Genomic DNA, 25532 nt, shown 5'->3' on the forward strand with positions numbered 1-25532 from the left:
CTGCTACAAATTGAGTGGAACTTACATAGTTGGAGATTAGCGGCTAATAGTTTAAGAGATCAATTGTTATAGAAGAGATTGAGATGGGAGATTGTGATGGGAGAGATTATGTTGATCAGCTACCTAGGTACTTCAGGAACAGGTATGTTTTTAGGTGTTTCCTAAATTCACCATAGTTATTTGCATGCATAATTAGTTTTTCCAGGTCTTTGCCCCATAATGCCGCTTCATAAGAGAGGAGATGTTGATGGTGTTTTTTAAATTTACATCCTCTAACCGGTGGGGAGACGAACTTCAGGTGTGCGCTTCTCTTATGTTTATTGGTTGAGAAGGAGAAGAGGTCAGTTATATATTTAGGGGCTAAACCGGATAGTACCTTAAAGCAAAAACATCCCAGCTTGAACTTCGCACGTTCCTCCATCGGCAACCAGTGCAGGGACTAAACATGCTCATATTTCAACTGGACCTCAGCAGTGCCTTCGACCTAGTGAACCACGAGTTGCTACTGCTCTGCCTAGATTCCTTTGGAATATCAGGAAATGTTCTCAGCTGGTTCCAAGGCTTCCTGAAATCTCAAAGCTACCAAGTTCAGTTCGAAGACACACTTTCTGACAAATGGGCTTACAGCTGTAGCCTTCCACAAGGTTTCCCATTCCCCCCCTCCTCTTCAACATCTACCTAGCCTCCCTAGGAGACTGTCTAAGCAGTCTAGACATTGCCCATTACAGCTATGCTGGTGAAATCACCATTATCCTCCCCGTTACCTACCTGATGCACACAGAGATACAAAGAATAGACTCAGTCTTGTCCACCATAGAAAACTGAATGGACTACTCCAAGTTTTAAATTAAATACCGAGAAACCAAAATTCTTCATAGCCACATCCACCAACCTCACAATAGATTCCCTACCCTGAGGGGAACCAACTTCCCAGTCTCACCTACAATTAAAATCCTGGGTATTCACCTAGACCAGGGGTGTCAAACTCAAATCACATAAGAGGTTAAAACACAGGCTAAGTCACGGGCTGGATTTTTTATTAAGATACTTACTCCCTCCTTTGCTGACGCACAGCGTAGGCCCCAGCACCGGCGGCAGCTGCTCCAATGCTCACAAGACTTCTGTTGCACGCCAGCAAAAGAGGGGGTTTGTCTTAGTAGAAGTATAAGAGCATAAGAATTGCTGCAGCTGGGTCAGACTAGTAGTCCATTGTGCCCAGCAGTCTGCTCACACAGCGGCCCTTAGGTCAAAGACCAGTGCCCTATTTGAGTCTAGCCTTACCTGCGTACGTTCCTGTTCAGCAGGAACTTATCTAACCTTTTCTTGAATCCCTGGAAGGTGCTTTCCCCTGTAACAGCATCTGGAAGAGCGTTCCAGATTTCTACCACTCTCTGGGTGAAGAAGAAGTTCCTTACGTTTGTTCGGAATCTATCCCCTTTTAACTTTAGAGAGTGCCCTCTCGTTCTCCCTACCTTGGAGAGGGTGAACATCCTTTCTTTATCTACTATGTCTATTCCCTTCAGTATTTTGAAAGTTTCTATCATGTCCTCTCTCAGTCTTCTCTTTTCAAGGGAGAAGAGGCCCAGTTTCTCTAATCTCTCGCTGTATGGCAACTCCTCCAGCCCCTTAATCATTTTAATTGCTCTTCTCTGGACCCTTTCGAGTAGTACTGTGTCCTTCTTCATGTACGGTGACCATTGCTGGACACAGTATTCCAGGTGAGGGCATACCATGGCCCAGTACAGCGGCATGATAACCTTCTCCAATCTGTTTGTGATCCCCTTCTTAATCATTCCTAGCATCCTATTTACCCTTTTCGCCGCCGCCGCACATTGGCGATGGCTTCATCGACCTGTCGACCACAAGGAAACTCCTGAAATTCCAGATGAAATTGTAAGATGTTCCACCGTGCTTTGATATTTTTAATCTGAAAAGCATGCTTGGAATGGGGCAATACACATACCAATGCTGATGCATCGTCTCTGCCCTGGGGTTGTAATAGCAGAGATGAATTGGCATATAAAGCTCTTTTATAAGTCTTATTGATTACTGCCCTTGGGTATCCTCTTTGTAAAAATCTAAGTTTCATATCTTCAGCCTTAATCACAAAGTCCTCCGTAGATGAACATAGCCTCCTAAGTCATAGGAATTGGCCCATGGGAATGTTATTTCTTAAGTGACGAGGGTGAAAGCTGTTGTATCAAAGTAGATTGTTCTTATCAGTGCTTTTTCTAAAAATGCTGGTTGTAAATTTCCCATGTTCAAGAGAATTAAAATATCCAGAAATAACAATTGTGTGTCATTTAGAACAAAAGAAAATTGTAAATTAACATCACACTGATTAAGATATCCAAAAAATTCCTCCAACTGTGTTTGTGTTCTGACCCATAATGCTAGCATGTCGTCGATGTATTTCTTCCAGAATATCAAATGTTCATAAAATTCAGAGGGATACAAAAATGTTTCTCCAAATCCAGATACATACAAACAAGCTATGGAGGGTGCCATTTTTGCACCCATAGCCGTGTCCTATATTTGCTTGTAGAACTGCTGACCAAATTGAAAGTAATTCATGTTCAGGGCCACGGAAGACAATGGAATTAAAAACTCAACTTGAGCTTTGACAGTTCCATGCTTTCAAGGTTTTGTCTGATGATATCAATGGCAGCTGCCTGTGGCACATTAGTGTATAAGGTGAGATACTCATTATTATCATAATGGCATGAGAGGGAACATCCCTGTGGCGAAATTGATCATGCTAGTTGTATCTTTCACATATGATCTTATTTTAGGGATTTCATTCTTGAGATGTAAATCAATAAAAGCTGATAAAGGTGCCAGAACGGAACCAATACCCGAAACGATTGGCCTACCTGGAGGAATTTCCACAGACTTATGAACTTTTGGGACAAAGAGATAACTGGAATTCAAAAATTTAAATTCACTGTCATTGGTGACTCCTTTGCTTCCAAAATAATATGCATGATATCTTAATGAATTCAGTGGGATTCTGATCCAGTTCTTCATAGTATGTTGTATCTGATAATTGATGGAAAGCTTTATTAATATACATCTCCATGACCATAACTACCACTCCGCCTCCCTTATCAGTGGGGCGAATAATGATAGATGCATCTGAGGCTAATACGGATAATGCTGCTTTCTGATCTTTAGTCAAATTGGAATATCCACCCATATTATGATCAAGTGCCTGAATGTTTTTTTTTCCACCAAGTTCTCAAAAGCTGTGGATCCAGAGGGGTTCCAATAAGATTTAGCTTTAAGCAGGGAGTCATACTGTGCTGACTCAGCGGGTATGTCCGTACTGTCTTGAAAAAAAGTCTTAATTTGCATTTCCTTATGAACTTATACAAAGATATTCTGATGTCTAAAGGTATGTACGAACACGTGAGAACAAAAGAAAGCCATTTGTTTAAAACTGACAGTTTAGTGGATTCAGGGACCTCTGAGAAAGGTTGAAAACATTAGATGCCATGGTTGTGTTTTGGCTGTTTTTGCCCTTGTCACTTTTTTGTTAGTTTTTGTTGCCCCTAAAAAAAAAATGTTCTATGTGTTCACCTGGGAAGTAGTAATCATCAAACGGTTTGGTTTAATATAACAGCTAAAGTGGAGATCGGCCGCACAATACTTAAAGTCCTAGATCTCAAACGTATGGACTTTAATAAAATGGGAGAATACCTGAAGAAAGAGCCGTTAAGATGGGAGGACATAAGAGAAGTGAAAAAACTGGTCTAAGCTGAAAGGAGCGATAAAAATGGCTACAGACCTTTATGTGAAGAAAATAAATAAAAACAAGAGATAAAGGAAACTGATATGGTTCTCCAAACTAGTGGTGGAGAAAATAAAGACAAAAAGAGTTGGCGTTCATGAAATATTAAAAAAAAAAACAACCAAGAAGAGGAGTATAGAAAAGACTACCGGGTGAAATTGAAAGAAGCCAAGAGAGAGATACGTCTGACGAAAGCATATGGCTAAAAATGTAAAAAAGGAAGACATATTAGTGAAACGAGGAAGATGAAAAATGGAATTGCTAAACCAAAAGATGCTAGGAACTGATATGTGGAGAGTGATGAGGAAAAAGCAAACGTGCTAAACAAATACAGTGGTACCTCGGTTTATGAGTGCACCGGTTTGCGAGTGTTTTGCAAGACGAGCAAAACATTCGCAAAATCGGCGCCTCGGAAACCGAGTGTGCTTCGATTTGCGAGCGCCCCCCGCCGCCGCCATCGGGCCCCCCCCCCCCCCGCTGCCTTCGGGCACCCCCCCCGCCGCGACCTGAGGTCCCCCCAACTCACCCGAATCCTCTTCTTACTTTTCTGTAGCCTCCGCAGCGGCACCGGCACCTGAAGATCTGCTTCCTGTGCTGGGCCTTGAGAGTTCACGTTCGACGTGAGAGTTCACGTTCGACGTGAACTCTCAGGCCTTGCACAGGAAGCAGATCTTTAGGCACCGGCACCATGCACAGGACATGCTGGTACCGGTGCCGCTGTGGAGGCTACAGAAAAGTAAGAAGAGGGTTCGGGTGGGTTGGGGGGACCTCAGGTCGCGGCGGGGGGGGTGCCCGATGGCGGCAGGGGGGGTGCCGGATCACGGGGGGGAGGGTGCCAGTTCGCGGGGGGGGCTTTCGGGGGAGCAATGCCGGTTCTCGTGGGGGGGGGAGCAGCGCTGCTGGCCTCGGGGGGGGGGGAAGGTGGGGGTGGAAACATATCAAAGCAAGTTTCCCTTACTTCCTATGGGGAAACTTGCTTTGATATACGAGCATTTTGGATTACGAGCATGCTCCTGGAACGGATTATGCTCATAATCTAAGGTACCACTGTACTTCTGTGTTCACAGAAGAAAATCCCGGAGAAGGACCGAGATTGTCTGACAAACTTATACGAGAAAATGGAGTAGATTCTGCACTGTTCACGGAGGAAAGTGTTTATGAGCAATTTGAAAAACTGAAGGTGGACAAACCAATGGGACCGGATGGGATCCATCCCAGGATACTGAGGGAGCTCAGAGAGGTTCTGGTGGGTCCTATTAAAGACTTGTTCAACAAATCTCTGGAGACGGGAGTGGTTCCTGGGGATTGGAGAAGAGCGGAGCGGATGTGGTCCCTATTCACAACAGTGGTGACAGAGATGAAGCGGGAAACTACAGGCCAGTAAGCCTCACTTTGGTTGTTGGAAAAATAATGGAAATGTTGCTGAAAGAAAGGATAGTGAACTTCCTAGAATCTAATGGTTTACTGAATCTGAGGTAACATGGCTTTACTAAAGGTAAATCGTGCCAAACAAACCTGATTGAATTTTTTGATTGGGTAACCAGAGAACTGGATCGAGGACATATGCTAGATGCCATATACTTGGATTTCAGCAAAGCCTTTGACATTGCTCCTCATAGGAAGCTTTTGAACAAATTGAAGGGCTGAAGTTAGGACCCAAAGTGGTGAACTGGATCAGAAATTGGTTGTCGGACAGATGCCAGAGGGTGGTGGTTAATGGAAGCTGTTCGAAGGAAGGAAAGGTGAGTAGTGGAGTCCCTCAGGGTTCGGTGCTGGGGCCGATCCTGTTCAATATATTTGTGAGTGATATTGCTGAAGGGATAGAAGGTAAGGTTTGCCTTTTTGTGGATGATACTAAGATTTGTAACAGAGTAGACACCGAGGAGGGATTGGAAAACATGAAAATGGATCTACAAAAGTTAGAGGAGTGGTCTAATACAGTGGTTCCCAAACCTGTCCTGGGGGACCACCAGCCAGTTGGGTTTTCAAGATATCCCTAATGAATATGCATGAGAGAGATTTGCATACCTGTCACATCCATTATATGCAAATCTCTGTCATGCATATTCATTAGGGATATCTTGAAAACTCGACTGGCTGGTGGTCCCCCAGGACAGGTTTGGGAACTACAGGTCTAATATCTGGCAACTAAAATTCAATGCAAAGAAATCCAGAGTAATGTAGTTGTGGATTAATAATCAGAAGGAACCGTATGTGCTGGGAGGTGAGTGGCTGATATGCACGGATGGGGAGAGGGACCTTGGGGTGATAGTGCCTGAAAATCTAAAGGTGAAAAAACAGTGTGACAAGGCAGTGGCTGCTGCCAGAAGAATGCTGGGCTATATAAAGAGAGGCATAACCAGTAGAAGAAAGAAGGTATTGATTCCCTTGTACAGGTTGTTGGTGAGGCCCCCCTTGGAGTATTGTGTTCAGTTTTGGAGACCGTATCTGGCAAAGGACATAAGAAAACTGGAAGCGATCCAGAGTAGGGCGATAAAAATGATAGGAGGTTTGCGCCAAAAGACGTATGAAGATAGACTGGAAGCTCTGACTGTCTATACCCTAGAGGAAAGGAGAGACAGGGGAGATATGATTCAGACATTCAAGTACTTGAAAGGTATTAATGTAGAACAAAATATTTTCCATAGAAAGGAAAATGGTAAAACCAGAGGGCATAATTTGAGGCTGAGGGGTGAGAGACTTAAAAGCAATGTAAGGAAATTCTTCTTTACGTAGAGGGTGGTGGATGCCTGGAATGCGCTCCCGAGAGATGTGGTGGAGAGGAAAACGGTGATAGAGTTAAAAAAATTGTGGGATGAACACAGAGGATCTAAAATAAGAAAATAATAGTAAATATTGAAGAACTAAGGCCAGTACTAGGCAGACTTGCACGGTCTGTGTCTGTAAATGGCCGTTTGGTTGAGGATGGGCTGGGGAGGGCTTCAATGGCTGGGATGGTGTAGATGGGCTGAAGTGAGTTTTGAGGGTGACTTCAGTAGTTGAAACCTAAACACAGTACCGGGCAGATCTTTGAATTCTTGCCCAGAAATAGCTAAGAAGAAGAAAAAAAAAAATTAAATTAAATCAGGTTGGGCAGACTGGATGGACCATTTCGGTCTTTATCTGCTATCATTTACTATGTTACTATGTTACTTTACTATTTGTTTTAGTTTGTTTCTTGTCATCCTCCGAAGTATTGCTGGATGTATGTTTATACGTAGGGCTCTTACTGCATCTGTTCACCCTGGTCTTGTCCATCCACAAGTTAAAAAAAAACCCCTTAGTGTAATCATATTCATCTCTTAGTAGTTTTATTAATTTTCATCTTAAATCTGTTTTAAAAGCCTTAATCTTATTGAAATCTAGTAATTGCATGGAGAAGCTGTCCGCTGTAATACTGCTCTCTAGTGCCGTAAGATGTTGTTGATAATCAGATTTATAAGACTAATTCAGATTTTGTGGTCTCAATAATCAGGAGCATTTAGGATGGCATTGTCCAGAAACAATCGGGATTCCGTCCCTATGAATAATCATCTGGGTATTCTCTTCAACCGACAGTATTCTGCTAAAGTGGCAGCATGCAATTCAGCTTTAGCAATGCATGTCTAACAATGCGTTTCATTTAGGCATTTCATGGGCAAGCTGGAAATGGACTTAGTGTATTTCCTAGTGCCCGTTAATAGACGTTCTCCTTTATGCCTCTTTTTCCTTCATGTCAAATTGTGCCTTTTTTTAAAGTAATTATTATAGTACTGTTATGAAATGTTACTGTAAGCAGTTCAAAGTTTGTTTGTTATCGTCACAGTCCTGATGGGTGCCGCATCCAAAAATGTTTTCTTTACAATAGATTAGGGCTTAGTTTGCAGACAAAAATGAAATGGAACATTAGGAGGTGGGAGCAAGAGCAATAAGAGAAGAAGGGCTGTATTAGGAGGTCTGTCCTGCTCTGCTCCAGGCTCACCCCTTCTCTTCCTCTTTCCTGTGGGCTACATAGAAGGGGAGGTTGGATTACAACAGCTCTGCTGCTTTGAAGTTTGACAAAAAGATGTTGCAACTCTAACCTGCGCCAATTATTTAGGTGCCTAAACTTAGTAAAAAATGCGTTTAAGCAATATTTTTAACTGAAAAAATTGGCATCATGTCTCCGTTGGCACTTTAGGCTGCATAATGCCACTGTGGGTGTGACTAACACTGGAAGTGGCACTAGGTGGTCTAAAACGCCTATTGAGGTGTGATTCACATCAAAGGTAGATGCCAGAAATGTAGGCCTGGAAAACCCTGGCCTACATTTCCGGAGCCTACCTTTGCCAGAGGCGTAATTCTGTACCCAGCGCTGTCACATAACTGGCCACTTTTAAGATGGCTTCCAACAACGGCACTGGTTACAGAATCCGGGGCACATTGTCATAAGCATATTGACTAGTAGCACACTGTTTGGTAAGGTACCACAACAGATACTGTTTTAAAATGGTTTTTCTTCAAGCTGAGAAAAATGTATTATGTATAGCACTTTGTGTCTTTCAGAGCTGTACCTCTTTTAGGATATTTACCTCAGGATTTAATTGGAGCACCTGTATTGGTTCATCTTCATCCAAGTGACAGACCCTTAATGCTAGCCATCCACAAGAAAAGTACGTAGGCATTGCGCATGGATACTTGTTGCCTGTGTGGATTTTTACATAATAACAAAATTAGTTATATTATACTAGACCGTTGTAAATAACATGCCTGTTTTGAATGTATCTAAATTGAAGTATTTGTCTAGGTGGCAGTGCCTATTTAGTAGGACCCTGATTATTATTATTTTTTTTTTTTTTTTTGATTATTTAGTTTGTAAGGCAAAAAAACAAATGTACATTATATTTTGTTGATGACAGGCTCTTGCCAGGTGCAGTCATTATGAGCCTGGTAGCTGTGAAATGGTCTATTCATGCACTGTTCTGTTTTGGAGGAGGACTAGTGATCCAGTATTGCTGCCCTTCTGTTGTTCTGTTCAAAAATATAGGTGGCCAGAGCCCATCCTTTAAGAAGTTTGATTTTTGTTTTCTGTTTTCTTATTGTTTTTCCTCAATTGCTGCTATATTTATATTTTGTTGAGATGCCTGCATGGAGGTTCTAGTGAGGTTCTACCTAGAATCTATCTAATTCATATCACTAGGCATAACTAAGGGTGTGTGGTTTTTTGTTTTTGTTTTTTCCAAAAATGTATCTCTAAATCAGAACATTGTCTTAACAGTTTGTGTCATTAAAATACAGAAGAATGATGTAAAATAAAGAAAACAGAATGCAGCACTCTGAGCAAGTCACTTAACCCTCTATTGCTCCATGTATAAAACAAGTTCCTATATACGAGTATAATGTGTGAACTGCTTTGATTTTATATACCGCTTTGAAAGGCAGTATATAAAATCCCATCCACTTTACCTTTCCCCTTTATCTTTACACTTTTCAGTAACTATTCAATGAATTTTAATTTGTATCAAAAACTGTACAAAATTTTTATTTTCTTCTAGTTCTTCAGCATGGTGGACAACCATTTGACTACTCACCAATTCGATTTTGTACCAGAAATGGCGAATATGTCACAATAGACAGCAGTTGGTCTAATTTTATCAATCCATGGAGCAGGAAGGTTTCGTTTATAATTGGGCGGCACAAAGTCAGAACGTAAGTTCCCGATTAGTAGGGTCTTCCGCTCCTAGATATGAATATTTATTGTCTTTCTTCATTTTGCATATTGCCATTGTTGAATGTTGTAAAAACACATCTTATGTGAAGAAACCCCCCTGACTTGTTTGACAAGTGTTTTTTTTTTTCTTTTGACAGGATTTTGTTTTGTTTTTCTTGAGTTTTTTAATTGAAGTTTTGAATTGTTACAAATACAAGTAACAATAAAAAGGAGGAAAAAAATTATAAGAAATAAAATAGCACATCACTGCTTACAAGCTCACATCATGGGGAAACATCAGAGGTCATACAACAAAGTTTAACTCTGTAAAGAAAAGATAGACTAAATTTTTGCAGGTCAATATAATTCAGGACCCCTTAAATCAGTAGTCTCAAACTTGCGGCCCGGGACCCACATGCGACCTGCTAGGTACTATTTTGAGGCCCTCGGTATGTTTATCATAATAACAAAAGTAAAATAAAACAGTTTCTTGATCATGTGTCTCTTTAGCTATAAATTACAATATTATTATTAAGACTTAGCCAAAAGGAAAGATGTATAAACTATAAAGAGTTTTACCTCATGCAAAATTGTCATTTCTTTAATAAGACATTAACTATTTTTTCTGAGGCCCTCCAAGTACCTACAAATCCAAAATGTGGCCCTGCAAAGGGTTTGAATTTGAGACCACTGCTTTAAATCTACCTGTATTAGCACTACTTAGAAGTCATCTTAATTTTGTTTGCAAGGAAATTCTGTAGATACAATGGATCTAAAACCACCTATGATTTAAAACCACATTTAACCAATTATTTATGTTACTTGGTCACTGATCTTACTAAAGAATTCCAGATAAACCGCAATGAATGCCACACATAAACTGGCAGTCTCGCATAAAGGACATTGCAGTAATCTAAATATCTGCACTCACGTCACCCCAGCACTGGCCTCTGTACACTGGCTACCCATCAGAAACTGATGCGTCTTCAGTGCCCTAACACTAGCCTTCAAATACTTCAACAATAAGATTCCAGCCTACATGTCAGAAAAACTATTAACATATATTCCAAACCGACCCTTAAGATCACAGACCAAAATAAGACTGTCTGCTCAACTGACACAAACTCTCCACTTAGAAAGCGCCAGTAGGTGTGCTTACTCCAGCTTCCTTCCCAAATTGTGGAATGAATTTTTGGCCCCTATCAAATCAATAACCAAACTTCTTAACTTCAGAAAACAATTAAAAAAAACACATCTCTTTCCTAACACAGTTACATAGACCATTCCTATTCTGTTCTGTAAATAGATACCATTATTCATAAGAAATTGCTACTAAGTGGAAAGTCACAGAACCTATCATGTTCTGTAAAAAGACCCAACACCCATGTTGCCACTGTTACCTCTTATGTATGCAAACTATAACCCAAGTGCTATTGTAAACCCTATTATATATGCAGCCCATAACTTCTATCTCTCAATATGTATATCATTCTGTAAACTGTCATCTCTTATTATGTATGTAAACTTGCAATTCGTTCTGGGCTCTTTGGGGAGGAAGGACTAAAAAAATTGAACAAATAAATAAATAAATTGCAGTAGGCCAGGTTTGGTAATATTAATGTATGTACTACTTACTATATGAAATAAGTCACATACTAACTGTAATTTCCTCAATAGTTTTAATTTTTAGAAAGACATTGATATAACACTCATCTGCTCTTTACATGACAACTGAGAATCTGCCACCCACTCAAGACTCCCCATGGTCTTTTTTTTTTTTTTTTAATCAAGTTAGTCCCTTAAACTAAATGAGTCTAACTACTGTAAGCTAGTTGTCATGGAATCCCTAGAAACATAAAAACCAGGGTTTTAAAAAATATTACTATCATTCTGTTCTCTGTTAACCTAATGTTAACATGCTCAAGACAGATTGAAACTATACTTTATCTCAGTACAAGCAGAGAATATATTCTTTCATGTGGGTGACATCATCCACAGAGTCCAGTACAGACAGTATAAAAAGTATACTGTTATGTCAAATCTTTTGAAGGATTTGAGACTGCCTGTACCGTACATGTGCCGGTGCCTTCCCGCTCGACGTCTTAGCTGAGAGACTGTGTTCTTTTGGAGTCAGTCCATAAGCACATCAAACTGAGTTTTAGTGTTTTCTCATGTATTCTTCATTATTTTGCTTTATTTCCTTTTTCCTTTCACCCTTTGGTAAAATTTTTCTTCATTTTCCAATTTTTTGGCCCTTCACCTCCTTCCAAGCCTCGTTTCAAGTCGGGAGCATTGAGCCTTTTTTGGGTATAAATTTACTCGACCTCCATTGTGTCCTTCAATCTTGCGTTGGTGAGTTTTCCCTCCATGTCAAAGCCTTCCAGTAACTTTAAGCGGTGCATGTGGTACAGCAGGACTATTTCAGTCACCGATCAACATAATCTGTGTCTTCAGTGCCTTGGCTCTGCTCACTGTCCAGACTCTTGTCACCACTGCTCCACACTTCAGAAACGATCACTGAAGGCTAGACATCTTCAATACGAAAAGCTTTTCATATCAACATCGGGAGCACTGAGGATGTCCACCACCTCCAATGCTGAGCCATCTGCATCGAAGCTGGCACCGACGTAGACACATCGGTCAACATCTTTGCTGCTGGCATAATTGGGAGCACCCAGTTTAAAGGCTATGAAGCATAAGAATGCCTCTCCATCTAGGCATGCATCGGCCTCTCAGATGTCAGCATTGATGCATTCTAAGCATTGGCACACAGGCACGCTCACCATATTTATAAGTAGTGTTTCCTTTATGATGTGCCTCTTCATTGAGGTCACTAATGCCTAAACACCCTACAGCACCTACTGTACTAATGACATCCACTGTACCGGTATCCTGTCTTCAAGAGCACATAAGAGAGCTTGTACAAAGGGATTTGGCTACCATGCTGCAAACTCAGGCAGCTCAAGCCCCTGCTGTGACAACCAGTATCAGCCCAGTCTGAGCACCCCTCTAAGCGGTCATCAAGAGCCCGGATCCATACTCCCCATCAGCACCGTTCAAGGTCGAGGAGAGAAATGTCCAGGGGTCCAAGTTCTTCCTTTCATTTCACATCAGATCAAAATCACAGAACATCTAGAAGTACTTCTCGATGTTCTCTTCAGCGTCATAGGCAACACTCCTCTACGTCCATCTTGACACCACCTGTCTCACCATTCAACATCTCCCAGACAGGGCATTGAGGGATATGACTCTGGCCTTTCCAATCATTCCTCCTTTGCATGTCCAGAGCTTAGCTGAGGAATCATATGGGATCTCTTCAGACTCATCTCCTCCACCACCTCACAGGAGATCACCTCCAGAGAGTTTCTTATTTACCAAATTTATATGACAAATGGGTCAAGATCTCCCAATCAAGTTAGAATCAGAGCCTGAACCCAGGATGGAGCTCTTTGATACACTGGACTATGATCAGATTCCAAAGGATTGTTTAAAGCTCCCTTTCCACACTCTCATGAAAAATACCATGCTCAAAAATGGGGAAGCACCCTTCTTGGTTCCTATTTCCCCAAGGAAGTTGGATTCATTATACAGGGTCCAGTCATGCCTGGGATTTGAGAAGCCGCAGCTCCAGCACCAATCTCTTCTATTTGAGCTTGCATTTAAAAAGGCTAGTAGTTCCAGGATCTATGCTAGAACTCCTCAAGGCAGAGAGGGAAGGATATTGGACAAATTTGTTCATAGACTGTTCTAAAACTCAATGCTGACAGCAGAATTTTGAATTATAACTTCTATATGACTTTTTTCTATATGAAGTCATTAGTTCAAAAACTCACTATGAACAGTACATTCCTCATGACCAACTACATCATTTCTAACATGTTACCAATGACCTCGAAACAAAGTTCAAGCCGAGATTAGTATTTGATGCTTTTGATGTAACCTCCAGAGTGTCTACATTATCCATTGCCATGAGGAGGCAAGCGTGGCTGAGAGTATCAGATCTGGACGCCAATGTGCAAGAATGCTTGGTCAACATCCTGTGCTTAGGTGATGAGCTCTTCGGAGAAAAGAGAGAGGAGGCCACTCAAAAGATAACCAGACGAGAGCAATCCATGACTGCATTATCTGCATCAAAACTTTCCAAGCCTCAGCCTACCAAGTGCTTTTATAATCCCATATGCTCTTACTATTCCAGATGAAGATCTGTCCCATCATCATCTGCTTCATCGAAAGTTCCATCAAACAGATGCCTTAGGCAACAGAGATGTCAGAGGACTCAATACCAACCTCAACAGAAGTGTTGATCATCTTTTTTGACTTCTTACTCAAGAGTCTAGCCAGTATCCTACAGTCTCTTCCCCACACTCTTCCCATCAGAGGTCATCTCACTTATTTCCATATATGATGGATCCTCATTACATTATACTCCAGGGTCCTACAGATAGTGAGACCTGCACAAAACACCTCCAAACCAGCTTCCAAAAGAGTCTTCTTTCAATTCTCATCAGACCACTTTTCTTCACCAAGAGCTCTCAGCACTTCTCCAACTCAATGCCATTGAGAAAGTATCTTTAGGGGAGAGGGTCCGATGGGTTCTATTCCAAATATTTCCTAATACCGAAAAAGACTGGAGGTCTCCATCCAATTATGGGTCTCCGTGCTCTCAACAAATACTTATTGAAGGAGAAGTTCAGAGTGGTCTCTCTGGGAACCCTGTTACCACTATTGGAGTAAAATGACTGGCTATGCTCTCTGGATCTCAAAGAAGCCCACACACATATTCTCATCCTCCCCACCCACAGGAAATACCTCGCATGCCACTTTCAATAAAAAGTATTTGTGTTTGTGGCCTAGCATCGGTCCCCAGATCATTCACAAAATGTTTGGTTGTGGTGGCTACAAAACTCTGCTCTTAGACTTTCATGTATTCCCTTGTCTGGACAACCGGTTGATCAAGGCTTCTTCATCTCAAACAGTTCACCTGACCATCACTGCAATGATCCATCTGCTAGAACTTCTCGGATTTGCATTCAGTTATCAGAAATCCCATTTTCAACCAACTCAAACACTAGAGTTTATCGGAGACCTTCTAGATACAACACAGACACATGCATTCCTACCACAGCAAAGGCTCTACTCTTTGATCCAACTGTGCCATAAAGTATCCACTCTTAACACATCTCCACATGCCAAATGATGTGTTTCCTAGGTCATATGACGTTAACAGTTCATGTCATTTGCTTGCCATCACCTCAGGTCACAGATTGACTATCCCAGAAGCTGCAAGTTACCTCAGCATTTCATCAATCCCTTCAATGGTGGCTCACTCCGACACATTTATATTTACAGAGATATTGTGAATAACGTTTTTCTTGTGCAAAGTCCTTGGTAGTCAGCAAGACAAGCCACAGATGATAAGAGCACAAAGCACAGTTCCTAATCAGAGATGAGAAAGTAACACTCCTCCACGTTCACATAGGCATGGACATACAGAGATGGTAAACACATCCAGAATGCTTCAGGGCAGCAAAGATGGTTCATGATTTCTTGGCCTAAGTCTGAGGCCTCATACCATTAGGGTGAAGCAGGAATCACTCCCATAACCCATCTCTGTCCCTACTCGAAGCATCAGCACATCCTGAGCTGCAAATCCCGCCTCCCTCCCTCAATCACCCAAGTTCCAAAGCAGCTGAGATGGTAATCTCCCTCCCTCCTGCCCAGTAGCACCAGTGCAGCAGCGATCTTGAGCTGCAGATCCTCCCCCCCCCCATCCCTCCCTCAATCCCTCAAGCCCTGAAGCAGCTAAGATAGGAATTCCCACCCCGAAGCACCAGTGCAGCAGAGGTCCTGGGCCGCAAAGCCTTTCTCCATTCCTCCCTCAAGCCCCGCCCAAAGTGCAGCTGGTCAGCAGAAGGCAGCCTCAAAACAGGCTGCTCGCGGCCAGCCCCAGCAGAGCCTTTCTTCTGATGCTTCTGATGCTTCTTTCTTCTGATGCTTAATAGCATGACCTGCTATTAAGCAGAGACTTAAACCAGACTGTATGGTCTTGAGGATTGTCCTAAGTTATTATCTGTTTTGTTTTGGGGGGTTTTGGTTCCTCTGAGAAACAGAGAAATCGTCAAATCCAGACTGATCCTAAGGCAGAAGGCAGGTGAAACCCATTCACAGGGTGGGGCTTCAGGATCAGTTCTTGTAAACCGTGCCGAGCTCTACTTCTGTGGAGATGATGCGGTATATAAACTTAAGGCTTAGTTTAGTTTAGTTTAGATACACATACAAGAAAAAAATTGCCTTAAAGGGGGCCTAAATGTTTCTATGAAAAGTAAAATGTTGAACCTGTTTATTTGAAAGACTTGATATACCACCAATCACACTGGATAGGTACTGCTAAATGGTTTACAATAGAATTAATGGAAGATATTAAGAAAGAAAAGAATAAAAAAGGAGGGATGGGGTGAATGGGAGAGAGAGGTAGGAAGAGTGTAAGTGTTCAGAAATAACCAGGTCTTAACTAGTTTCTTAAATTTCTAGTAAGAGGATTTGAATCAGAGATCTTGTGTCATGGATATTTTAACAGTGTGGAATTCCAACCTGTATTTGAAGTTTAGTCATAATGTCAGGATTAGCATCCCAATTCTTTAAAAAAATTCTGATATTTTGTCCATAGAATTGTCTCTATTATGTTGTTGGGGTATTTATTTATTTATTTTGTGGATGCCTAGGTTTTAATGAGCCACCTAAACCACTTCCATTTAGTGTTAATTTGAAATCCTCCCATTCAGGTATTAAGCCCAGCCTACAGTTTATCAGATCTTACAGGATCAGCTCCCAGGAAAGTGTGATTGTAGATAATGTAGATACATATATTTTTGTGTGCTTCTTAGGGGTCCTGTAAATGAGGATGTGTTTACTACACTCAATGTAACAGAAGTAAAGGATATTCATCCCAGCGTTCAGGAAATCACGGAACAGATATACCGTCTCTTACTGCAGGTATTTGAAAGAGTCTTCATTTGAGTTCATATATTTTCTGAAATTGATACTTAGAACTTCATTACTTAGTGACTTTGATCAGTTGGTGTGTAATTTCTAGATGAGAAATGGACAGATGTTCTCTGTTATATTAAAAGTATTGATGTACATTTTTATCACCAGAATACACAGTGTATTCAGGTGGTTTCAAGTTTTTTGTTTGCATTTGATATACTGCCCATCAGTGCAGCCATCTGAAGGGTTCACAATGAGTTTACAATCTAATCAGGTATTCTGAGTACTTTTCCTTATTTGGCAGGCTCACAAGCTAGCTATGCTATTTGGGGCAATGAAAAGTTAAGTGACTTGCTCAGGGTCTACACAGCACTGGGCTTGAATCTACAACCTCAGGGTACTGAAGGAGCAGCTATAACTGCTAGGCCACTCTATGCTCTACTGTTGTGTTCTATTTCATTGATGCATCCTAATATGCATTATTTTGTGTTATTTTTTTCATAGGTCTGCTAGGTCCTATTTTATGTAGAGGGGCCTATTTACTTATAATGGGACCCTTTTACTGAGCTATGCTAGTAAATGAGTTTAGCACATCCTTATATGGACATTTCCTATGAATTAAGCCCATTTCTAGCATGGCTGTTTAAAAGGGATTTTCCTATTTGTTGCATATCTGGCCACACACTGATAACAGCATTAGTGAGAGGCCTTTTAAAACATTTAACATGGGAGCTCTTACTGCTTCCTATTTAGAAGGCTCTAAGGCAGGGTGCCCACACTTTTTTGGCTTGCGAGCTACTTTTAATATGACCAAGTCAAAATGATCTACCAACAATAAAATTTAAAAAAAACACAAAGCACACTGTACGCAGAGAAAATGTTAATTATGATTTGTATTCGGGGTTTTTTTCAGAGGTCAAGGCAGATGACTTTAAAATATGCAATGTCACCTCAGTAACAACTATACAAAAATAGACAAATATACCCCCTCTCATTTTACTAAACCTTGATAGTGTTGAATGCCCCTCGCAGCTCCTGACGCTCATAGGCTCCCTGCGCTAAAAACAACTATCGTGGTTTAGTGAAAGGGGGCCATAGTGCAAAATATAGATTCTCGAAACGGACACATTTTGATCACTAAATTGAAAATAAAATCATTTTTCCTACCTTTTAGTCTGGTGATTTCATGAGTCTCTGGTTGCACTTCCTTCTTCTGACTGTAAATCCAATATTTCTTCTTTCTGCCTTTCTTTCTTTTTGCCCCCCCCCCCCCTTTTCTTTCTGTCGTTCTTTCTTTCTCTCTCCCCCCGCCCCCTTTTTGTTTCTTTCTTTTTTTTCTCCCCTGCCTTTCTTTTTCTCTCCCCCTGCCTGCCTGTCTTTCTTTCTCTCTCCCTGACACCCCCAAGCCACCACGCCGATTTCTCCTGCTTCCCCAAGCCAAGCCTGGTGTGTACAAGTGCCGGACCCATAAGCCTTCACCTCCTACATCAATTCTGACGTCGGAGAGGAAGTTCCAGGCCAGCCAGGCAGCGATTGGCTGGCCCAGAACTTCCTCTCCGACATCAGAATTGACGTTGGAGGTGAAGGTTTCTGGGTCTGGCGCTTGAGCGTGCCTGGCCTGGCTCAGGGAGGCAGGAAGAACAAGATCGCAAAAGCAACACAGTCGACTCGCGTTGCCTTTGCGATCTACTGGTCAATCTCGATCGACCATTTGGGTACCCCTACTCTAAGGGCTCCCGAGTTATACCAGTTAGTGCAACAGTAATGTTAGCTGATAACAACATCCATTCCCATTCTCCATCACTTGACACCCCTCACAAATAACTACTGCACACACAAATGGCAAAACTAATGTAGAACAATAGCACAAGTTAGTAGGCCATTTTTGCTGGTTTAGGTATGTGTTAGTGCCTAACACAGCTTAGCAAGACTCAATATGTGTAAACAGCATTAGTGCTTGCAAACACCATAGTATATTTTAGTAAATCTAGTATTCATGGATTCTGCATACTATATTTTTTCATATGTGCCGAGTTATTTTTGTTTTTGGGGTTTGAAGGACTTTCATTTTTTTTAATTTCACCAAAACCTAAGGGGCTGTAGCCTTTTTGTGGAGTCTGGTTACAAGTGCCTAATCTAATCTAATCTGAGATTTCTAAATTGCACTATGCCTAAATAGGTTCAAGGCAATTTACAATGCAATTTAAATGGATACAATTTAGTATAGTACAGGAAGCTCATAGTGGTACATTACAATACAGTAGGGGGATATAATACAACAGGAGAGATAGGGACACTATGAGGTAGAGATTTCCCTACACTGCAGTTTCAAAAGTTTCAATTTAGTGTTATCCAATGATACTAAAGAAAGTTCATTCAGTGATGCTGTGATGTAGAGAATGTCTTTTTTTTTTAAAATCTTTATTCCTTTTTATTTCTTTCAACAAGTGTACAGTATTATTACAATTAATTTACATAACACACTTGGCATTCTTAAACAATATTATTATACATGTTTTTATTTCCCCCCCCACCTCCCACCCTTTTCCTTATCAATAAAATATTCCTTCCAAATTTATATATAATTATACATCCCTTTTTGATAATACAATTAATCTGACATGAAATCTGTCCCTCCCCCCATCCTTCTTCCTCAAACACTTTAAACATTTTATTATACCCAGTAATGCACAACAATAAATATCCCATCCTATTACATATATCTCCTTATTTTTCATAACAACATCTTTCCATTATTTTTCCCTCCCTATCCCTCCCATCCCATCCCATTTCTATATATTATCCCCTAAGGAAAAAGAATAAACTTTACTCGTTATAATATTCAATTAATGGCCTCCACACCTCTTGAAATCTTTTAAAATACCCCCTCTATATCGCAAAAAATCTTTCCATCTTATACATATGACAAACTGAGTTCCACCAAAAATTACAATTCAATCTAGAACAGTCTTTCCAATTAGTTGTTATCTGTTGAATTCCCACTCCCGTAAGAATCAACAATAATTTATTGTTTGCTGCAGATATTTGGCATTTGGCCCTCATACACATTCCAAAAATCACTGTGTCATAGGATAAAGCCACATGACTCTCCATCAACATATTAACTTGATCCCATATTGATATCCAAAATGCCTGAATACATGGACAATAAAATAAAAGATGGTCTAGAGTTCCAACTTCAATTTTACAATGCCAGCATCTATTAGACTTAGAGCAATCCAATTTTTGTAATCTAGTAGGGGTCCAGAATGCTCTATGCAACAAAAAGAACCATGTTTGCCTAATAGATGCTGACATCGTACCTTTAATTCTCCAAGACCAAATACGTGGCCATTGAGATGCATTAATCTGATGCTTAATCTCAATGCTCCAAATATCTCTTAATCCATTTTTAGGCTTCTTATTCAAATAATTAGATATAATTTTATACCACTTTGCGGCCTGGTGACCCAGAAAATCTGCCTGGAAACATAAGAATTCTAAGCTGTAATGATCATTTAAAGATTTCCATTCAGGGAACCCCACCTGAATAGCCTGCTTCAATTGCAACCACTTATAACTTTGTTTTTTATTCAGACCATATTTATGTTGCAATTGTGAAAATTCAAGCATCTTATCATTATCAATTACTTCCGTTAATGATCTTATACCTGCTTTAATCCAATCTTTCCAGACAACCTTAAACCCGCCTATTTGTATCTTGGAGTTTACCCAAATAGTCTGTTGTTTAGATTTTAAAATAGAATCAGTAGTTAATTTGTCTACAAACCTTAATGTTTTCCAAGTATCCATTAATACTCTATTGTCCTTACGTATTCTAGGCACCTTTATACCAAGCAAAAGATCAAGCCTAAGTGGAAAGATAAGTGATCTCTCCACCCTTAACCACTCTGGTAATTGTTCCAAAAGCTCTGGGAGGACCCAATACATACCTTGGCGCATGATATAGGCCTGATGATACCTATAAAAATTGGGAAAATTTACCCCACCCTCCTTAATTGGTCTTTGCAAAGACACTAAAGCCACTCTTGCAATTTTACCCAGCCAAATAAATTTAACCAGAATACTATTTAATTTTTTATAGAAAGACCCCTGAAAAAACACTGGTATCATTCCCAATTGATAGCAAACCACAGGCAAAATCATCATTTTAACAGTTTGTACTCTTCCCCACCAGGACAAATGTAAAGGATTCCATTGCTCACACAATTCTGTAACTTTTTAATAAAAATTTTTCATTTATTCTTATTGTCTCTTCAAGTGTTTTATTCAGCCAAATACCTAAGTATTTTATTCCATCCTCTTTCCATATAAAAGGGAAAGTATCAAGTATACCTTTTGTACAATGCACATTTAAAGGTAAAATCTCTGATTTAGTCCAATTTATTTTGTATCCTGAGAATTTTCCAAATGTATCTATGACCTTCAGTAAACATGGGATTGTTGTTTCCGGATTCCTCAAATGAAGCAAGATGTCATCTGCATAAGCAGATACTTTATATTCCACTCCAGCACATGGAATACCCTGTATGTCCTCTGCCTGTCGAATAGCTAATAATAAGGGTTCAAGAACTATATCAAAGAGCAAAGGAGATAATGGACAACCTTGTCTAACTCCCCTCTGCAACTTAAAAGCATCCGAAAAATTATTATTTATATATAAGCGAGCAGTTGGGGAGCTGTACAATGCTTGTATCATTTGTATAAATCCGGATCCAATACCAAACCATTCCATAGCTTGATACATGAAACTCCATTCTACACGATCAAAAGCCTTCTCAGCATCTAGTGAAACCGAAAAAGCCGGATCATTAATTTGTTTTGTTAAATAATACATCTGAAATGCCAGTCTAGTATTATTAGAAGAGTGTCTTTGAGCAACAAATCCAGTTTGATTCATTCCTATTATATGCGGAAGAGCTTTAGCCAATCTTAATGCTAAAATCTTAGCTAATAATTTACCATCTACATTTATTAAAGATATAGGCCTGTAGTTTGAAACCAATGTTGGATCTTTATTTGGCTTTGGCAAAACAATAGTTAAAGATTCTGCCATAGTGCCTGATATACAACCTTTATTCAGTTGATCCTGATATAATTTTAATAAATACGGTAATAGGGAAATTTGAAATTCTTTATAAAACTCTACTGTAAATCCATCTCCACCTGGAGCGGTCCCAACTCTAAGGGATTTCAATGCCATTTGTAACTCTTTTAATGATATAGGTTTATCTAAACTTCTTTTTATATGATCAGGAACCTTAGGACCTTCAACTAAACTCAAAAAATCCATCCCATCTTTCTCTTTATTTAAATAAGACTCCGAAGAATACAATGACTTATAATATTTTAAAAATTGTTTTAATATATTTCCAATTTGAGAATGAGAATTTCCTAACTCATCTTTAATTATGCTTATTTTCTCCTTCCTTTTCTTTGCTTTTAAATAATTTGCCAATAATCTTCCAGCCTTATTTGCACTACCATAATACACCACCTGCTGAGCAAAAATATCTTTCCTTACTAACCCAGAGGAAATTTCATTATATTCACATTTTTTTTAACAATATTTGAAATGTCTCCTGTTCCCATTTATTAACCAATTTTAATTCCAAATTCTTAATTTCTTTTTCCAAATTCACATATTGTTTTCTTAACAGTTTCTTTTTATATGCAGAATATGATATAATTTGTCCTCTCATAGTTGCTTTGAAAGCATCCCATAAAATTCCAATCGAAATTTCCTCTAAATCATTAAGTCTAAAATATTCATTTATTTTATTTTGAAATTCTGTGCAAAATTTAGAATCAGCAAGCAATGTATTATCAAACCTCCATACAGGTTTGGAATTATCTGGATCTACTAAATTAACTTCTATCCATATACCACCATGATCAGATATTACTATTGGTTCTATGTTAGCTTTTATAACTTGCTGTACCATCTGATCTGAAACAAAAATATAATCAATTCTTGAGAACGATTGATGAACATGTGAACAAAATGTAAATTCCCGATCATTAAAATGAAGAATACGCCATATATCTTTTAAATTACATACTTGTACCAAATTATCTAATCCCATTGATTTCATTATTCTACTAGGCTTTTTATCCATTATTGGATCTATAACAGCATTGAAATCCCCAGCCACCAGCCAGTGGTAAAACTAATTGTTGTAGAGATTTAAAGAATTCACTTTGATTCGAATTAGGTGCATATATATTTAGTAACGCCATTGTATTACTGCCCATGCTCATGTCAACAAGTAACCACCTTCCTTGAGGATCTGCCTTAACCATATTAAATGTTGCTGGACATTTTTTATTAATCAATATTGCAACTCCTGCCTTCTTTTTTACCGCTGGTGCAAATAAACATTGTTTTATCCACTTATCTGTCAGCTTCATAGACTCTGTTCCAGACAAATGTGTCTCTTGCAAGAACCATATATCTATATTTTGTTGTTTAATATATTCCAATACCTTTTTCCTTTTTATAGGGTGATTAAGGCCATTTACATTCAAAGAAAAAATTTTAAAACCCATTTTACAAATAAAATATAAAATACATATATAATCCACTCAAACATAAAATATACATTTTTTCTTTTTCCTTAAACCAATATATGAGTCTCCCCCACTCCCCTCTTTCCCCATCCCCCCTATTCCCATCCCCCACCCTCCCCTCCCCTAACACAAATGCAAACTTCGAAACGCACATATTACTGAGCAAAAATAAACTCCCCACAGGCAATAACATATTCATTTTTCTTTCTCTAATCTTTCAAACAACCAACACTAAATTCTCCTGCAGTCAATCCATTCTTTCAATACCCTAAATACCCATATTTACTATAATTCTTTATTATATACTTCCCCTCTCATTCAAATTTTCAAACATTCTTCCATCCTATACCTCTAATATATTTATAAAAGTATATACCCAATATTTCGGAAACCATTTCTTACAATATATACCCCCCCAAGATTAATATTATTTTTTTTTTTTTTTGTATAACCTAAGTTTCTCACAACTTCAATGGAACATACATCACTCCATCCTATAATATTCATTTTTTTTTTTTTTAATCCAAAAGAAGGATCAAACATTTCAACCAAGCAGACCTCATATTTTTTAAAACTCTCATTAATTTTCATTGCATCTTCAATCTATTACAGTCTATTCTCCATTCTGCACAACTGTAACACTTGTACATCTTCATCCTGCTGTTTCAGTCTCTTATTCCATCTTCTTGCAGATTGCTATTTCATCTTTCTCCAATAAAGTATTTTTGCAACATCATCCTTATATCTCAGTCAATTTCAGATGCAAATTGTAAATCTAAATAATGCTCAAGTCATTTCCATCAGTCTATCTTCACATCTTCTTCTCTTTACATCAATAGTCTTTTGTATTTTTCATCTTATTATATTCTAAGTTCCCACATTTCTCCAATGCAGCATTTATGTGTCCTCATATTATTATCTCAGTCACGCTCAAATGCAAATTATAAACTCACATTAAGAAACCATCCAAATCTTATAATTGTTCCTCATATTTTTTTCACTTCCTATATGCTCCATCCCTCTTCTTACCTTGTCAAAATCTTCTTTTCTTCTTTTCTTATTGTCTCTTTAAAATTTTTCATTTCTATTCTTTAAATCTTGTTTGAAATGTTGATCCCCCCTTAATCTAACCTCAACAATTTTCTAGAAAATATTTTTCTCCTTTTCTATTTTTTTTTTTCTACTTTTTCCTTCTTTATAAAATATCTTTCAATTTTCACTCAAAAATATAAACCAAAAATAATCTAAGTATATTATTTATTACATTTTCTAAATACTTTCATGAAACCATAGGCAAATTATATTGATCTAGAAATTCCTGTAATTTGCCTGCTTCTTCAAAATTATAAGTTTTATTCTCATAAGTTACCCTCATAATAGCAGGGTATATCAATCCATATCTTGCTCCCATTGCTCTCAGTTTAGGTCTTAAATCCAAAAGTTGTTTTCTTCTGTAGGCAGTAGCTTTGCAAAGTCAGGTACTATAAAGATCTTAGAATCCTGGCATTTAAGATCCTTATTTGTTTTAGCCAGCTTTATAATCTCTACCACCTGCTGATGTCTTAGCAGCTTAAAGATTATTGGACGGGGACCCTTCTGACTATTTGATCTTTTCATCGGTATCCGATGTGCTCTTTCTATCTCCAAAGGAAAAGAACTTTTAAATGGCAAGATCTTTGGGATAAAATTAGTCACAAATTGAATAGGATCATTCTGCTCAATCCCCTCAGGTATCCCAATCAGACGCAAATTATTCCTTCTTTCACGATTTGATAAGTCTTCAAAATCCTTTTTCAATGCCTCTATTTCTCTGTGATCTTTTTTACACACCAGCATCTCTGCCTCAGATTTCTCAGCATGCTTTTCTAACTGCTCAATTTTGAAGTCAACTGCCTGCATTCTATTTGTCAGACTCTCTATTTCCTTCTTCACATCTTTTATATTTTTAGCATTATCACTTACTATTTCTTTAATTTTCTGAAGTTCATTCATCAAATCACTGTTATCAATTTCTTCCTGAGGCAACGGGACCGCTGTCGGCGATACCGAATCAATTTTTGTTCTTTTTCTACTTCCTGCTCCTGAATTCACCGGATTACTTTTACTAGTTTTACCCGAAGCCATTTCTTACTTCAATTCTCTCTTTTCCTTCACTTTTCTTTAATTTTAACTGCCAAAATCTTAATAAAATTTGCCTGTCACAACAGAGCTAATCCTCTACCCAGCCATCTTCGTGCGCTGCAAAGTTCTAGAATCTGTAGAGAATGTCTTTAATAGTTTATCATCAGTGGTTGAACTGTGCACATGGTCCAATATAGGTTATAGGATGATTTGTGGGCACATTGGTCAGTTTTCTTGGGTGAATATGGTGTCCAAGAGAAGTCTTTTCTTTCAGAATGTGAGGTTGTTCGGTTCAGATCTGATGATTATGGGGCGGTTTTTCCAAATCTTTGCACCGATATATGTAAACATGGTTTTATAGGTACACTTGTGTTT

At 39.1% G+C, this 25532-nt stretch overlaps 1 protein-coding gene across 1 annotated transcript in view; it reads left to right on the plus strand.

Moving 5' to 3' along the window:
* PER2 (period circadian regulator 2) overlaps nt 1-25532 on the plus strand; it is a 223616-nt gene that overhangs the window by 88884 nt on the left and 109200 nt on the right. Inside the window, 3 exon segments of the mRNA XM_033958942.1 lie at nt 8315-8421; nt 9304-9457; nt 16343-16451. Coding sequence (XP_033814833.1) covers nt 8315-8421; nt 9304-9457; nt 16343-16451 — 370 coding nt within the window.

This window comes from Geotrypetes seraphini, chromosome 9, assembly GCF_902459505.1.
Source record: "Geotrypetes seraphini chromosome 9, aGeoSer1.1, whole genome shotgun sequence".
Lineage (NCBI taxonomy): Eukaryota > Metazoa > Chordata > Amphibia > Gymnophiona > Dermophiidae > Geotrypetes > Geotrypetes seraphini.